Source organism: Pyrus communis, chromosome 6, assembly GCF_963583255.1.
Source record: "Pyrus communis chromosome 6, drPyrComm1.1, whole genome shotgun sequence".
Lineage (NCBI taxonomy): Eukaryota > Viridiplantae > Streptophyta > Magnoliopsida > Rosales > Rosaceae > Pyrus > Pyrus communis.
Window position 1 is genome coordinate 13,092,076 of NC_084808.1, and position 18,784 is coordinate 13,110,859.

Genomic DNA, 18,784 nt, shown 5'->3' on the forward strand with positions numbered 1-18,784 from the left:
GGTTACTTGAAAATTCAGTCGATACAGTACAACTAGTTAAGTAGACATTTCATAGAAAATTGGCAGCCAACTAGAAAGACCAAAACTCATATCACTAACATTACATGAAAAACAAAGATAAAATTACAAATTAGAGAGAAGCATCAAGCTAAAGATCTAATCTCGTCTAATTCCTCTCTGTAATTTAAAAAGATAAAAAAGAGATGCATCAACATAGAGGAGAAGCAATATGCCACACTCCAAATATGAAGGTATTACTACTATTACATCAAGGCTAGCTAGCAGCAAGCTTAGTTCTTCATCCCTAGGTAATAGTATATTTTACCTGTTATGTAAGGGATTAGGACCAGTAGGAACAACCCTTTTGCTATCTGAGGTTGTGTTCTTAGAATGAAAGAAAAAATCATAAAACTGGTGCCCCTTGGACTTGCAGAACTCTCTGAAATTAGCTGCCGCCCCTCCCAACACCCTTCCATTCGCTGATGAGCCCTTCATCCTCTTTCCAACATTGTGATGATCATGATCAAAGGGAGTTAGGAAGAAGCTGGACTTCGAAACCGCATTATTTGATCTGATACAAGCCAAAACCAAGAGCAACAAAATTGCAGTCTCAGCCAGTCTCATTATACAGAAAAATCCAGATAGACCCAGAAGAGAACAAGGAGGACAAATTAATATGAAGGAAAATCCGACAAAACACATAAAAGCGACCTTTGAGAGGGGGCGATCGAGAGGCAAAAGGAATAGGGGGTTTTTGATATTTCGGAGAGCAAAAACAAAAACAAAGACAAATAGCTATGATAATTATGAAAGAAGGGTTAATAGGACATGCATTTACTAAGGGTATCTCAGGATATAAAAAGACTAGTTTGATATATCAACATCTGTAGCTTTGAACAGAATACCTCCTCACCAAACCCTATTAAATGCCTTCAGTAGAATTCAATTCATTGGACATCATTTAACTAATTATGACGAAGTTAAAACAAAACAGAATTTTTCTAATGCGAGTTACATCAGGTGAATATACAGTAATTTGTTCATTACTTTACACCCGAGTTTTGTATTTACTTTTCTCTTCGTATAGTGTAGTTTGATTAAAATATCGTCCAGTTATAAAATAAATCAACACAAAATTTCTTTGAACGAGTTTGAAATTTTCAAAGAGACGTATCAAAAGAGTCAAAGGGCTCAAATGCCAAAATAATTAAAAGCCATACAGCAACATTCATTTGCCTGCTATTTAGCTGCCTAGCTTAAGGCTATATTTTTTTTATTCATACATACTACATACCCTTTTTATTGGATCTCCCAACGCATGCATTCTAAGGCTCTTTCAGTGTTTTAGCAGAAACCCTTCTCTCCTCCAGTCTTCAATGGACCCTTCCCTTTTTGTTTTTTTGTTTTTTTTTTTTTTTTTTTTGTTAAATAAATAATATATTAAAAGGGCAAAAGCCCAAAGAGAACAACAACAGAAAGCTGGGCAAAGTACCAGCAAACAAAAGGGATAGCCTAATCCACGCAGGGAAGGCAAGAGACAACTTAGAGGCTAAGGAGCAACAACATTTCAATTATGGAAGATCCCTATGTTAATGGTGGAAGGCTTAACTTTCGAAGTACACAATCAACATTGAATCATATTGGTGATCAACTGAAGAACTATAGTAGGAGGTTTCCTGCAATTGTTGAAAATGCAGTTATTCTGCTGATAGGAGCATATTTAGGCGACTTAACTAGCTTATTCTTGTGCATTTGTGCTATTATTTCTTAGTTAATGTCGTATTACAACTCAATTTCGTGTGTTTGTAGGTCCTATGGGTTAAAGTACCAAGGAAGTGCATTTTGGGGCAATTTGGAGCAATTTTGGACACTATGTGGATAGCTTGCATATGGGCCAACATGGATGAACGAATTTGGACTTCATCAGGCTAGAAATGTGATAAGAAAAGGAAGGAACTAAGCTAAGGACAAAGTGGATAAGGAAGTAGCTCACAAGAGGAAACCCTATCCAAAACCTTATCTAAACCTTATCCAACATTATCCAAAACATTATCCAAACCTTATCTCATCTTATCCTATCCAAACCTTATCATGTCTTAATCCTAATTGCAAGGGGACCTAAATAGATAATTCTAGAACCTATTTCTAGAAGCATCCTCTTCTAGAAGGCCCAAATCAGCCACAAAACCCATTATTTCTAAAAACCCTACAAAAGTGGCGCACCAAACCCTTCTAGAAGGCCTTGCCTTGCCTTGCAAGCCAAGCCACCCTTTCCCTCACTTGTGCCGCACCTTCCTAGGCCTATTTCCCTTTGGATTCTGATTTCTAAGGCCTAATCCCTTTTGGATTTGGGTTACACAAGCCTATTATGAAACTAAGTGGGCCAAACCCCCTCCTAGGTGGATTTGATCACCTATAGCCGAATTCTAGGGCCCTAATCCACCAAATCTGTTAAGTCTAACCCTAATCTACTTAACCCTAGGACTATATAAACATAAATTCAGCCAAAAATTCGGACACCCCTTTATGCTCTTCAGAACCCTTGTGCCGCAACCCCTCTCATCCATTCTTCAACCTCCATACACCTCCATACACCTCCCTACACATCCATACACATCTGCCGCACCCCTACCACCATAATCAACCATCCTCCATCCCTCTAAACAAGAAAACACCACCAAAACCCCCAATTCCACCACACACACCTTGTGCCTCAGCAAGGAGGAGGAAGAGGAGCCAAGCCGTGCATCAAATCCATCTTGGAATTGCTGAAACGTTTAGGTGTAATCTTTCTTATGATTTCAATGTTTAAATTCAATAATCTTTGTTTTGCAAGCATGAGGAACTAATCCCCTTTTGGCTAGGGGGAATTTCGAAACCATGGTTATATTTGCATGATGATTTGATTACTTTCAGTTGTGATTTCATGAATGATGAATTCAATTTACTTATCTGTTTTAATTAAAACTTGTTTATGTATATGAATTGAGAGTGCACACTTAATTTGCATGCATAAATATGATGCTAGGGTATAAGGAAACTTCACCTAATCGTTTGGAACTTATATTCATGAGTAGTTAAGATTGTTGGTCACAATTATGTTAAGTAAATTCTTGGCATAAGTATCATGCGCTTTCATAGTTACGAATGCCTCGTCAACACCTATGATTTCCATAGAACCTAATGATCTTTGATTGTCTTTCTATTATGCGCTTTCATATAGAAAACTTTTAAGGAATAATTTGATTGCAATGCGCTAATTCCATTCAATTCAATAACCTAAGGGAAATCTGAGAGTTAATTTAAGCGTACCTAATTAACTTGGGGTGTTGAGGTTCATAATTCATTGAATAAGCAACTGAAGATTGTGTTGTATGCAAGTATGCCATGTGTGGAGAAAAACCTCCTAGCCATCTCACCATCCACCTAATTCCATCAATTTCGTCCAAATCTGCCTAGTTTACATTATTGTTTTGTTTGTTTGATTTTCGTCCAAAACCAAATCCCCAATTGTCTTAGAGTGTCTAATTGGTTCAAATATGTTTTAGATTGTGTTTTTAAGAGTTTTGAGTCAAGTTAGAACCAATTTTTGTCCAAGTTTGTGTTTAGGCTCAAAACTGCCCAGTTTGTGTTTTTAGGCAGTTTTGAGTGCTTTTAGCCTATTTTGAGTCTTGTAAACTTGTTTTGAGTATTTTTAAGTGAGTTAAGTTTTTTAAAGGTTAGTTTTAATTATTTGAGTCAGTTTAGAGTGTTTAGCAATCCCTCCTAATCCCCGGTGTAAGAACGATCCCTACTTATTTATATGCTACAATTGTCAAAAGAGGGTTAATTTGTGTGTTAAGTTAATTTTCACATCATCTGCTTACACCATATGCAGTAAACAGTGACTGCCAGCGAAAGTTTTCTAACCACCATGGAAAGGGATTTCCCCCAGCATTGGGCCACTACACACTCCACAAAAAAAGGCTATGGAGGGTGGAGCCAGGGAACCCCACACCTCAACACATGCCGCCAAAGACCTTCACTATAAGGGCACTCAAAGAAAAGGTGAGAGTGAGATTCTAACTCAGAGTCACACAACACACAATTAAGATTGGCACAAGGAGCATATTGACCAATGCAATCTAGCATAGTAAGTTTATTCTTTATGGTTAACCACAACACAAAACTTGCACGTGGAATAGACACACTGTGCCACACAAGGTGGTTCCAAGAAATTTTAGGTGCCACAGGACGGATGCAATTCCACATAGAAGATGAAGTGAAAATATCGTCTTTCCTAGGAGCCCAAAAGAAAGAATCCAAATTCTGAGAAGAGGGCATAACGTTGTAGGAATCTAATTGAATGTTACAAAAGGTTTGGTTGGTAGTAAACAGCCAACACCACTCAGAGGCCCTAATCACAGAAGATAGCTTAGAATTTATATGAAGACCAGAGGCCAACACTACCTCGTAGCCCCAAACGTCTAAAAGAGAACCATGAGCAAGTAGATCATACCACATAAAAGTAGACGACCCATCTCCCATTAAAATATGAATAAGAGGCTTAATAAGATCCTGAAGCTTTAAAAGTTTCCTCCAATTCCATGAGCAAGTAGACAACACTTTTAGGCTCCAAAAACACTTATCTTGAAGGAAATATGCTTTGACCCATTTAGACCACACATTACCACCTCCATGACTGAACAAAAACCAAATATGGCAAGCCATAAGAGCTAAATTCCAAGAGTGCAAACCTTTAATCCCCAATCCTTCTTCATCTTTGGGGCAACAAACCTCCCTCCAAGACACTTTAGCAAAATAATTCCCCAATACCTTGCTGGAGCAAAGAAATCGGCGAGAAAACTGCTCAATGTCTTTCGTAATCTTTTTGGGCAAGAAAAGGTGAGAAGCCCAATAAACCTGGAGGCCACCTAAGATTGAAATTACCAATTGTAAACAACCAGCAAAAGACAATGATTTATGCTCCCAGCTGCGAATATGATTATCAACTTTCTCAAGTAAAGGTACATAATTTGCATAGGTCAACTTAGAATTGATCAAAGGCACCCCAAGATACTTAAAGGCAAGACACCCCTCTTGAAACCCAAAGCAGCTCACAATTCTAGTCATGACTCTAGTTTTGACTCCAGAAAGAAAAATATTACTCTTGGAAGCATTTGGAGTTAAACCAGAAAGGTGAGAAAAGTAATCCAAAGCCTCTTTTAAAACCCTTGCAAAGAGTAAGTCTCCATGGCAAAAAAACAAGCAAATCATCAACAAAAGCCATATGAGTAAGTCTAATCTTATCACATCTCCAATGGAACCGAAAGTCAGGGGAAGCAACCACTTTAGCATGCATAATTAAGGAAAAGACCTCCATGGCAATAACAAAAAGGTAAGGAGACAAAGTATCCCCTTGTCTATGACCACGCTTCCCAGGAAAAAAAACCAACCAGCTCACCATTAACTGCCACAGAGAAATAAGCGCTAGAGATACAACATCGGATCCATTGAACAAACCTTGGATGAAAGTTAAAAGCCAACAAAACACCAAGCAAAAACTTCCAATCCAAAGTATCATAGGCTTTGCGAATATCCACCTTGATCGCACACCTACGAGTTCCATTATTCAAATTGTAACCACGAAAAAGCTCTTGGACAAAAAGAATATTATCTCCAATACGACAACCTACCACAAAGGCAGATTGTGTATCACTAATGATGGTAGGCAGAACACCTTTGATTCTATTAGCCATAATCTTAGAGATGATTTTATAAAGGGTGTTGCAACAAGAAATAGGCCGAAAATCCCCCATGGAAGAGGGGTTAGGGATTTTAGGCACAAGGGTAATTATAGTGGTGTTGAGCTCTCGAAGTAACAAGTTGGAGTTGAAGAATTCCTGGACTGCGAGAATAATTTGATCACCAATTATAGGCCAAGTTTTTTGAAAGAAAAGGGCATTAAAGTCATCCGGGCCTAGGGCTTTATTAGGCTTCCAACTAAAACAAACCTTACGAATTTCTTCACCAAAAACCTCTTTTACCATAGCAGCAGCCATATCAGAAGAAATAGGACTTGTGACAGGGTTACAAGTAGCAAGATTGACTTCAGAAGTCGAACTAGCAAATTCATTGCCAATAAGACTTTGAAAAAACCCCACAGCTTCATCTTTGATCTCCCTTTCAACATAGTAATAGACCCATCACTTTTACAAATAGAGGCAATACGATTTTGGTTAGCCCGCTTCTTGATAGAATTGTAGAAAAAAACGGTGTTCCTATTGCCATTAGCCATCCATTGGACACGAGACTTCTGCTTAACAAAGCTCTCCTCCCTGGCGGGAATCAAGAGACCATAGTTACCTATTCAATGGACTTCTGTCCTCCATGAAAGAGCTATTAAAGTCCCGTATGTCAAAAGCTGACACTCAGAGAAAAAGGAAACTATTAATTAATATTTTTTTTGGGGTATGCAGATGGATGTTAATTAATAGGGTCAAGAATCATGGACCTGTTTTGATCACATTAACTTGTAAAGCACGTCATTTGCTAATTAGGGTTGCCATTGAACTAGTAAACGATGGAAGTGTCTGGTTTTAGTTACTATTTCTTTGTCTTTTGGGTGAATGGGAAGGAGGTGATATTCAGACAACCTTGTAATTTGGTGCCCTTGTTGGAGCGCCAACAAGACACTGGTCACTTCATTAAATCTATATATAACTTAGATTAGGAGTCGCCGTTATACTTACTAGTTGATCGTACAAAATCATGAGAGGAAACTAAGTAGTAACACGATTTAATATTCCTTGTCATATATGATTCGTTGTGTGGCTCAGGTCAAATATCTATCTCATAGATTTATAGTAAAATACTAGTAAATTTTACCTACATGTTGTTGCAGGAGTGAAAATATAACTATAGATTATGTTTTTAACATATAAATATGCAAAGAGTGTTATAAATACTAAACAGAAAATGGAGAAGATATTTTTACAAAGCTGCCGAAGTTTATATAATCTACAGAAAAGACATTATCAAATGCCTTATCATTAGTATAAAATAATCCTAGTATTTCCCATTTACAGTCATCCTAGTTCTTCATTGGTATAACTACTTGAACAAAAAATATTGCAAAAGAGCACATTGTTTATATACACAAAAAGAATGGGGAATTCATGTTAGGATCAACTATTTACACACGAAAAAATGTGAACCAATACTTGTGTGTTTAGATAACACATGCCAACATCCTTTAACACATGAGCAAAAGTTTTTTTCTTGAAGCAATCACTGCAGATAAAACAGTTTTAATCATTAGAAAAAAAAAAAAAAAAAAAAAAGGAAGCTAAAAATGAAAGAAAATGTTAATACACCTGTAATAAAATTGTGAGATGAATAGATTCATAGCATGGAACAACCAATAATAAACCATAGTTACCTAGTTGTTTTTGTATGGAGCAAGGTCTGTTTTTGAGCTGGTTCGTAACAATTTTCTTTTCAACAATTTGATCGAAACCTGGTCCTGATCTTGTATATTGTTTCAAATATTTCTTCCCCTTCACTGTGTCAAAAATATTCAAGCCATCGAAAAGATAAATTTAGATTAGATTGAATTGAATTTGGGATGCAATTCAAATATTGATATATAGTGCATAACCTTTCTTTTTTTTTTCCAGATGGTATAAAAAGGGCTCTTCTAACTGATTCTCTCTTTCTTTTATGCGATTCGCCGGTTGTGTCAACAGGTGTAGTGGAAGACGAAACTGTTGTAGAAGAGATTGTTATTTCTCTGCTCAGAGATTGTGGAGTTGTTGGCTCAATGGTCAGGTCCTCAAAAACATTGTAGATGAGAAAATCATTCAAGTTCAGTGAATTTCTCCTGCTTCCAAATCAAAGGTGAATTTTTGTTTTTATTTTTTTTAGCCCCACAAGTCTAAGAAACTCACTTGGCAACTGTTTTTGATCAACCGATCTCTGATTGAAAACCAAATCTTTACAGGATATGTCATAAACTTTTTCTCCTGATCTACCAATAATTAGAGCATTGATCTTGTAACTTCATTTAAACAATAAATTATTTTCTAACCTTGTATTCCTAAAAAATATACTATGATTTTGTATACTATGGGGTGGAACTTGATGAAGAAGGGTCATGGAGTTGATTCTAGGTGGTGGCACGGTGTGATTTGTTGGAAAAATCACTTGAATGGCATTGGAAAACATGGGTGCGGGCCAGGTCAGGTACAGTTCAAGAGGAACTCAGCGGGTTCCTCTCCTTCTCATCTTCTCTTCTTTCTCTCATTTCTCCCCTCTCCCATTGGTTGATTCTCTCCTCTCTCCTCTCCCGATTGGCCTTCACTTCTACCTCCTTTCTCTCCTTTATCTTCCATCTCCACCCCTTATCTTTTCTTTCCTTTAATCTGGGCCACATACGTGGCTTTCCAGATTTTGCTCCAAAAATCTGGAGCATTCTAAAAAATAATAAATTTATAATTTTTCCCTTGACTTCATTCGTTAATAACTCCTTCGGTATAACTTCAAATTACGCTCCGTTTGCGCCACGCATTCGTAGCGACGAGTACTACGAGGATATGCCAAGAAAGCGAACCCTACGTGACACAACAAGGCGGTCAACATAAGTCAATGTATTTACCTCGAAGTGCATTTTTATAAATTCATGTTTTAAAATTATAAAAACTATAAGTTTTGGAGATGGGTTGTTACATCGAGTCCTGATTCTTTCGTCAATTAGTCAAGCCCACATTCAAGGCCAAATCCATCCATAGTATAGGCTTGTTGAGTCTATAAATAGAAGTCTCCAAGACAAAGAAAAAGATCCAAAAAGCATTCAAGCACCCAGACGCTGCCAAATCTTAAGCACCCAAATTCCCAAAATAGTTTGAAGAATTCAAAAAGCTCTCTGTATTCTTCACCAAACCTTCAAAGAATCATTAAGCACTACTACCCGTGCCGATCCTTCAAATCACCAAGAGCCAAAACCTCGCAGCAACTGTTCATCCGAGATCAAGTCATCATGACCCTTGGATCAACAACCTACACATCTCCACATCTGTCGGAGATTGAATCAAAGGAACCTTGTAAATAGAAATTGCAACCATACATTCAAATTAATACAAATCATTTATTTTGTATACATGTTCACTGGCGGAGCTACACCCACAACTACAGTGGGCTGTAACCTAGGGAGGATTTAACAAACTGTAGCTATAATAGTTTATATTGTTGTTGCTTATTGTAGGTATAATAGCCCACCCAAATCTTGCCAAAACTAATGGTTAATGTGTTTCTTAATTTATAAATAATACTTCTTCTTTTTTCTCAAATAATACTTTTATTACCTTAAATATTATTTTATTATTTTTAAGCTAAAAGTAAAAATGGTAAATTAATACATAATTAGGATTCTCCTACTCCCCATACTTTTTACCATATTCGTTCAAAACAAAAAAACCCTCTACCCTATTCCACAAAGTTGCATTGCTTTCCCAAGAAAAGAAATTGCGAATCACCATCAAATTATTTTCTAATGAAATTCAACAGTAGGTATGTTCTTCATCTCTTCATTTAACTTATTTCTTGATTCAATTTTTAGGTTAATTTTGTTTAGTCCTTGAATTTGTCTATTAGGGTTAAAGATTTTGGTAATAATCCATGTTTCTTTGTTCTTGTATCTAATAAAAAGGGCTCGATGACAATATCAATTTTTATAATAACAAAAATTTCAATTCCATTACAGATATCTACAGAACAACTTGAATTGGTATCCTCTAACCTTTTTTTCTTTTGGGTACTTGTTACCAACAAAAGTGATAATATTTGTTCTCTTTCTGTTGCTTTTTTGTATGCATGATTTATTTGTGTAAAAATTAGTTGGAAAGTAATTAGTAAACTCATTTGATGAGTACTTCGTGTTCTTACTTTTATGTAGATTATTATATAATTTTATGTAGGCAAAAAAAATATCATATGACTACATGCTAATAATTTTGGAGTAGGATTCTCCTCCCCCCTATTCCCATCTCGTTCTCTCCCCTTCTCTCAAATATTACTTTTTGTCTTATTCTCTTTATAAAAAAAAACAAAATTAATATAAGATGTTGACATGGCTAAACCATAACCATTCAAATAAGAGGGGAGGGAAGGGGAGAAAGATTAGGAGGGGAGAGAATCCTCCTCCAATAATTTTAGCTAGCCCACCTAAGAAAAATTTTCTGGCTCCACTATTGCACGTGTTCTCTTGTTATTTGCTACTGGAAATTTGTGCTTACAAATTGGCATGGCCGATGGGACAATCTTTACCTCTCATCTCTTTCTCCATTCAAAATTCATGCACCGTAAAAAACCAATGGCTTCAAAGAATGAACATGCTTCTCTCGTAACCAAGGGAAAGAGCGTCAGCACTTCTGTTGCAAGTGAAGAATCCATTGGCGTCATGACATATAACAAGGCAAAAACGGTGACCATGCTTCAACACGCCACTTCCATGTTAGTGCAACTAAAGGAGCAAGGGGAGCGTCAGAGGCGTGAGCCCGTCATCAGCCTAACCTCGCTTGGGGCATCAAAGCATGCTTCTGTAACACGCAAGAGGACTTCCTGAAATGATGAGCGAGGTTCTTTTGCTCCAAAGAATTCAAAAGAGCGCTCATTTTCACCAGCTTCAAATGCAGACTCAAGCATAAGCTTGTACCACGGATCCCCAACTAGCAACCATCGCCATGAAACTTCTTCGTCATGTTACAACTCATCTCCAATCCAAGTAATGACTTTAATAAAGACTCAAATTTGCACCCGTGCACGCAGACAACAAGAACATAACTTCTTTCACCATGAAGCACAACTTGACTGACATCATCTCACGAGGCAAGATGAATGCAACCCTACACATCACTTCGACGACGTTTCCACCAAAATCACATGAAGGTCATCGTGAGAATCAACCAGCCATCAACTTTGTCTCCCAAGTCAAGGGCTACTGCTGCCATGGTGCATCCAAGTCATATAAAATCCACGCAGAAGACCAAAGAAAAAAGAGAAAAAAAAAAAGAAACAAGTTTTCCTTAAGGAAAGTTTTGTTCAGTGCTCGAGACAGCGATAATGTAGCAGCTTTGGTGTTTAGATTTTGCAGCTTTAATAGCCTCTGTGTACTAGGAACTAAAAAAAGAAGTTGATTCCATAGTCTGGGAGGATTGCAATAAAAGACAAACAAAAGGAAAAGCTGCTGACTTCAGTTCTAAAGTTCTCCTCATAATTCCTAATCTAAATTAGGGATGGAATTGCGAAGAGAAGACAAGAGTTTGCTGCATGCAAATTCAAGAAGTGGAAGGGTAAAATATGGTTTTCTTTTCCCATACCACTTGAAGTCTTATTTAGACTTGGAAAATTCAAGTTTTCAAAGAGAAGAAGAAAGAAACTTGCTGCAAAACAAACCTCCCAAATTAAGTGGGAATGCTGACTGTGTGGAGGCAGAAAAATCCACAGCTTGCCAATTTGAACTCGTGTGGTTTCTTTGGGCCACATAAATCAAGTTGGGCCAACGACGAAATAACATGACTGAAGCAAACTGCGGTTCACATTAAAAGGGTATGGAGACAGCTTTGAACCACTTAAAAATTTTCATGGATGCGAACGACGTCAAGTTAATGGATCAAATTCATGTTAATTGCTACATTAGCCAAAATGGCATAAAGTAGTTCCAAATCCCAAAAAGCACACAACCAGTCAACTACAACCAAACCCAAATTCAAATTCAAACACTCGTGCTCTTCAGCAAGCTCATGCACCAAAGTAGAAGACCACCCACCACGTGAAGCTCCTCGTGGTCCTGTTTCATTCAAGATCAAGTCTCGACGGCCCTTGAAGAAATGACAAGTCTGATTCAAGATCAAGTGTACACCACCCTTGGATTAAGTTTGGCTCCAAAGAAAAGCAAAGCCAAACCTTTGGAGGAAACCAGAAAGCTCTCTGCGAAAGCAAACACTCGTGTTCTTCATCAAGCTTGTGGAGAATCAACAAGCACAACAAGCACGTGCCGATTCATCCATTACCAAAGCCGAAAATCACCAGCCACGTGAAACTCCTCGTGGTCCCGTTTCGTTCAAGACCAAGCCTCAACGACCCTTGAAGAAACTTCCAGCCTGATTCAAGATCAAGCCTCGACAGCCTTTGAAGAAACTTCCAAACCAGACCAATTCAAGATCAAGTCTCGACGGCCTTGAATCAACATCTATGTTAAGCGACTTCAAAGCATAGTGGTCAAATACATTCACTATGCAGAGGAACTTTAAACCGCATCTTCTACACATGACAAGCACATGCATACAACGCGCCTTGAAGTGAGGGCATTTGTAGACATCAAATTTTGGTTAAATAAATGTTCACCAATGCATTAAAGTTTCAACATGCCAAGGCATACGTGGCATGCGCCATATGTATCATAAATTGTACACGTGGATGTGACTCATCAAAATCAAACGAGTCATCAAGAAGGACATGTGTCAATACTTGGCAGAAATGAATTATTTGATTTTAATTTAATTAAATCAAATGTTAATTGATGGAGTCAAATCACGAGCCGGCCTACAAATCGAGTCCTGGTCTTTTTGTCAATTAATCAAGCCCACAATCAAGGACAAATCCATCTATAGTCAAGGCTTGGAAAGTCCATAAATAAAAGGCTCCAAGACAAAGAAAAAGATCCAAAAGTCATTCAAGCACCCCAGACGTTGCCAAGGCTCAAGCACCCAAATTCCCAAAACACTTTGAAGAATTTAGAAATCTTTGTGCATTCTTCACCAAACCTTCGAAGAATCATCAAGCACTACTACCTGTGCCGATCCTTCAAATTGCCAAGAGCCAAAATCTCGCGGCAACTGTTCATCTGAGATCAAGTCATCACGATCCTTGGATCAACAATCTACACATCTCTATTTCTGTCAAAGATTGAATCAGAGGAAACTTGTAAACAGAGATTGTAGCCATACATTCAAATTAATACAAATCATTTATTTTGTACATGTGTTCTCTTGTTATTTGCTACAAAAAATTTGTGCTTATAGTAACTATTAGTCCTTTGCAATTGTAATGGTGGTGACAATAGTTCTAGTGGAGCAGTGACATCAATGATAGTGTTTAGAATGGTGGGTGATTGCCATTTAAAACTGGTGGCAGTGACGATAGCGGTGGGGAAGCTACAATGGAGGTAGTGCAATGAGGGCGATGTCACTGCTAAAGGTGGTGATATGCGTGGTTGTGTTTTGTTTTGTTTACAATTCTCACTCATAAAGTTAGACTTGGCATTCGTGTCATGTTTTCTGTGTTCGTGTCATTTTCGTGAATACCCAATATTTTAACGAGTCGTGTCGCATAACAGCCGTTAGAGTAAACGGGTAATATGACCCGATCTGAAATCGACCTGTTAATATTATCAAGTAATATAACCCGACCTGTTACTCGTGAAAGAAAATATATTTTAAATCGATAAATAATGAAAATCTATAAAATGAAATTTGGTTAGTAAAGTAAAGCATAAATTACAATTGACAGTTAAATTTAAATCTAAGGTTTATGGGTTAAGATGTCGAATTTTGGAGTTGACCCCTTCACGAAAGTTGTAAAGTTTGTCATTACGTGTTTTTCTTACATTTATCACACTCCTACAATAATTATTATTTATTTTGCACTCAAATAAATTCATGAGATTTGGAAGATTTTAAAAATTTAAACGACCACGCAACTATCGTTTAACTAGATGATGCAATCACGAGCGTTTATATATGTTTTCACATTTTTTAGACTTGTACATTAATGATTATGAATTTTATTTATTTTCAACTCCCTTAAAATACTAGTCATGGGGGTTTTTATGGTTTTAAAAGTTCAAATGACGATGTACCCATCCTCAAACGTAGAGGATGAGATCACGTGCGTTTGCATATTTTTTTTCACATTTTTCGTGCTTGTAAATTAATTATTATAATTTTTTAATGTGTAAGTATTTTTAAATTATGTGTTTTATAATTTTTAATCTCACTCTTTGCCTATAGTATACTATAAAAATAAATAAAACTTCAAATTTTTAAATTTATGTAGAATAATAGTACAATAATACATATTTTATAGAGAATATATATATACATACCATACACTATGGCTATTGTATTTTATAGGTAAGTTTTTTTATTAGTTAAAAATCATTAAAATAATGTTTTCCTTAACGTGTCGAAATGGGTTACACGTGTCACCCTCGTGTAAACTTGTTAAGGATCCGATATTAACGTATTATTATCGTGTAACTCGATAACGATCCGATTAATTATCATGTTGACTCAAAACCCATTATTTTCGTGTCGTGTTAACAGATTGTGTATGTGATGACCAGTCCCTAATTTTCCATGTAATTTCCTTCCCGAGTGTGTAAAATGACAAATATGCCCTTTTTGACGAAGTGGAATCTGACGTGGACGTTTGTTGCTCAGCATTTAATTTTTTTTTATTATTATTATTGTAATTAATTAGTACTCATTATTATGAACGCGTGAGAGCGAATTAGACCTAAATCGGATTTATAACGAAGAATTTATGCTTATTTAAAGTACGTTAACAATGGGTAAAAATGTACATGTGTGTGCAAATTATCTAGTGTCGGTGGACACTATTTTAGTTAAGGAAAGTTGATATTTTTGTACTTGGAATTGTACAATTTTTGGACCTATTACCATTTCAAAAACCGGTTCCTTATTGGCAACTTTACCTGACCAACCAATCACATCCCTTCCTATTTTCTCCACCCAATCAGACTCTCTCGCTTGTCCAATAAGATTCACTTACTCTCTCTCTCTTCTTCTTCCCTCTCAACCTGTTTCCCTCTTCTTCTCTACAACAGCAAAACACCAGTACCAAACAATGTTCTAAAAAATGGCCTAGGCGTTGGGCGGTGGTGACCCGAGGCGTTTTCTTGCAAAGAGGTTGGAAAAATCAGTTGGGCTCTAGGCGGGCTAGGCAGTGCTAGGCGGCTAGGAGGTTTTTTTTTTTTTTTCTTTTTTTTAAATTAAAAAAAATTCCTATCTACATTACTATATTTTCTTATTTTCCTCCTATTTTCATTTTATGTGGTTTTAAATTGTGAACTTATTGTACATGTGTCATCCTATAATACTCCTCACTATGGCTCTATGGCATATATGCTTAATGTGTTTTTAAATTTTGGACTTGTTATATACCCTTTTTGCATTTTATTGTTCTTTTATTATCTTATCCATAAATTTCATACAAGTTTAATTTTTTGTAAGTGTCAATATGCACTTATTCACAAGATATACAAAAAATTAACCTAAATCCACCTAGGCCGCCAAGGCGCCCGCCTAGACCCTGCCTAGCCGCCTAGGCGAGAGGCGCTAGCCTGCCACCCGACTAACGCCTAACGTTTTTTAGAACCTTGCTATCAAACATTGTAGATCAAACCCCAGACCACCATCATCGTACTCCTCTCATCACCACGAGTCCATCCATACAAGCCGATTCGAAAGCAACCGAGTTTCGAGTTCACACCTTGGAGCTTCGACTTAGATCGAGTTTCTCTGGCCACTTTCCATCCGAGATACAATGTTTTAGAAGTGTTAGAAGCCACTACACAACTCCCCGATGTCCCTAGCCTAAGTTTGAAGCCAAGCCAACATGAAAATACACGGTTTAGAGACGTTGAAAAAAGGCCCGAGGCTTTCGAGCCATTTTTAGGCCACTTCTATCCACTTTTTGGACTCCCAAAAGGTACAAACTTATTCTTATCCTTCCAAGCTTCATTTCCATATAAAGAACGTGGAAAATGGTTCAGAAATGAGAAAGTTATGAGGTTTTAAAGTTTTTAAGAAAATCTGGCCAACTTTTCTAGATTCCTGCGAACAAGACGGCAATGGCGACTATGATAGGAGAATTGGGGAAGAAAGAGAATATTATGTTAAAAGTAACAAAATATTCTCACGAGGTTATGGTAATTTCGTTAAAGTTAACAGAATATTTCATCAAACTAACAGAATATTCCCTAGGTTTCTGCCACCACGTGCAAGCGCGTGGTTGCAGGCTGGCGACGCGTGAGGGCACGTAGTCAATGTGTACGGGTCCATGATGTCACGTAGAATGCTTTCGTATATTTAAACCCTCCGTTTGAGCAAATTATAGGGAAATTTTCCTAGCCTTTTAGTGTATGTTTTAATTAAATAATTATTATTGTTGTTTCACATATAAGAGAGAATTATCCCGAGGAGCTTTGAGGTCAAGCGAGGCTAGGAGGCTACAATCCGATTACATATTAGTGAGTGGGCATTTTTTTTTAAATACATACATACATATATATACATACATACATACATATATATATATATATATATAAAGTTCCACAAATGCATTTGAATTTATTATTATGCCTTTCATGCCATGTTTTATTTCATTTTAAAAGTGCTATTATATTGTTGAGATTTATAAATTGTCATGGCACATTCATATACTTTTTATCTGCTCCTCATGCATGCTTGCAGCGGTGTAGTGTTAGGTTTTGAACTTACACATCATGATAAGGATACCGAAACGTGGTTTAAACCAATTAGGAGTCATGACCATATGAATAAACTGAATTCCTATATGATAAGATTAAGGGGAACGTGATATAGGTGAGGTTAGTCAACCTTATTTGAACATGCAGATTAATGGGTACTAACTGATCCCATGATAGCTAGGATTTGGTTAGGGATATACTCTATAAATAAGAACGTCCTTGCTCACCAGAGACACTTTCACTTGATAACTAAACTATCACTAGTATTGAACATAAGGTCTAAGTGAGTAGAAGACTTTCTGGTAGTTTTCTCTTCGATGCATTCGTCTCACACTTCATGGCTTCCTTAAGTACGTGTATATGTATATAATTATTCAATCACAATGGACTAACACTTATATGAATGTTGTAATCTAAGTTTGAGACTAAATACTTATTCTAACATTTGGTATCAAAGCCTAGTTAGTCTCACTTGGATTCGTGTTTTATCATTATTCCAATTTATATCCATGCATCACCGTGTTCATTAGTGATTTCAAAATAAAGGAAGGATCTCTAAAAGACCGTGTGGTTATTTCTTGGGACAACTAGGTTTGACTGCTCTACTTATGTTGTACTGTCATCTATGCTAATGACTACTTGTGTATTATGGGTTCTTCCCATTACTGCGCACTCTCTTTATTAGCTTAAATAATTTCTAATTTTGGTTTAAATTTATCCATATTTCCACTCACTTTTCTTTTGGCTACGTCACCTTCGCATGTCGGCCAGCATGCCTTGACTCCAATCGGGTTGTGTCAGTGTACGAAATTATCAGGTCTACATAAAGTTTAATAATGAAAACTATTTAGATGGAGTTCACTAAATTAGAATTTATGGCCTCTAAATTCTATATTTTTACCATATGAATTTTTTTGAATTTCTATGTCTATAAATCCAAAAATGTTGTGCCTTATTTCTTTAGAGGGTGCGCGGCAAGCATTGAGAGAAAAAAAAAATGGTGAACTTTAGGGATGTTTTATTTTCCTTGGCATGCACCTTTAATTATAGTAAACCAAGGATAGAGAGAAAGTTGCTCTCCAGGTAATACATGTTCTAATAGGAAATAATCTCTACCATAAAGAGAGTAAGATCTAATACATGTGGAGTAAGATCTATCTAGAATTTACGCAATCGTACCTATATTAGTATTATATCACAACACTCTCCCTTAAGTGCATAAGTACTCAAGTAGATGTCGCATCAAGTCTTCATGGATGATGGAGAAACAATTGATGAAGTTGACGACATAAGGTTTGAATGCAAGTCTCAAGGTAAACCCGGAAGGAATGCAGAAAAAATAAAACTCAAAAACCTCACTATGGTAAAATCCAATATAAGATAAAGCCCATACTCTAAAGAGACAAATGAGAACTTGCATTCAATTCAAAACTAAACATCTTATGGACAAAAGTAGAACACAAAAGGTACGAACATTATATGGTTTCAAGCAAGCCTCTTGACAATTGTTTTTTAAGCTTTTTGTGGCACTCAATCAGGCTGGGTATCCAAACCTGATACTCATTATTCTTCCGCACCCAAGGTAGTGCATTCACTGTCGTACTTGTTTTTGCGAATGATATCATTTTAGCAGAAAATAATTTGGAGGATATTGAAGCAACAAAGTTATTTTTTAAGCGACATTAAACTAAAAAACTTTGGTCAACTGAAGTACTTGTTAGGCATTGAAGTGGCTAGATCAACCAAGGGCATTATACTTTCACAAAAGAAATACGCATTGGAGATCCTAGAGGATGCAGGGAATCTTGGTGCCAAACCAATGTCATTTCCCATGGAACAAAACTTGTCCCTTCGCACAAAAGATGGGAGTTTCATTTATGACCAATCATCATATTGGAGACTTGTTGGGTGTTTAATCTACCTAACCATTACGAGACTAGATTTAGCGTATGTTGTGCATATCTTGAGCCAGTTCATTGACAAGCCAAGGATACCACATCGGGAAATAGCTCATAGAGTTTTGCGTTGCATTAAGCACTAGCCTGGTCAAGGTATATTTCTTTTTGGGACAAGCCCAATACAATTGAATGCTTTTTGTGATGCGGATCGGGCTAGGTGTTGAGACACTAGACATTTTACCACTGGATATTGTATTATTCTTAGGAAGTCACTAGTGTCTTGCAAAACTAAGAAACAAACAACAATGTTGCTAGCTTCAGTAGAAGCAAAATACCG

General features: G+C 36.8%; 1 protein-coding gene across 1 annotated transcript; it reads right to left on the minus strand.

Annotated features, from left to right (window-relative positions):
* Nucleotides 1–1,604: 1,604 nt before the first annotated feature.
* LOC137736059 (uncharacterized) lies at nt 1,605–6,371 on the minus strand. The gene is made up of 6 exons (XM_068475400.1): nt 6,346–6,371; nt 5,994–6,162; nt 5,436–5,741; nt 4,816–4,913; nt 4,450–4,681; nt 1,605–1,676 (listed from the first exon to the last, which is right to left on the minus strand). The coding sequence occupies exons 1-6, from the start codon at nt 6,369–6,371 to the stop codon at nt 1,605–1,607; spliced, it is 903 nt and encodes a 300-aa protein (XP_068331501.1).
* Between the last annotated feature and the right edge of the window lie 12,413 nt (nt 6,372–18,784).

Bases quoted from the DNA above. Each gene is read 5' to 3' on its own strand.
- LOC137736059 (XM_068475400.1), bottom strand. From the start codon at position 6,371: ATGGAGGACAGAAGTCCATTGAATAG. The intron at 4,682-4,815 runs GTATTGGGGAAT...GTTTTTGTTCAG, and splicing joins GATTTCTTTGCTCCAGCAAG to TCATGGAGGTGGTAATGTGT. The intron at 1,677-4,449 runs GTAGTGTTGGCC...CAACAATTGCAG, and splicing joins TAGACGTTTGGGGCTACGAG to GAAACCTCCTACTATAGTTC.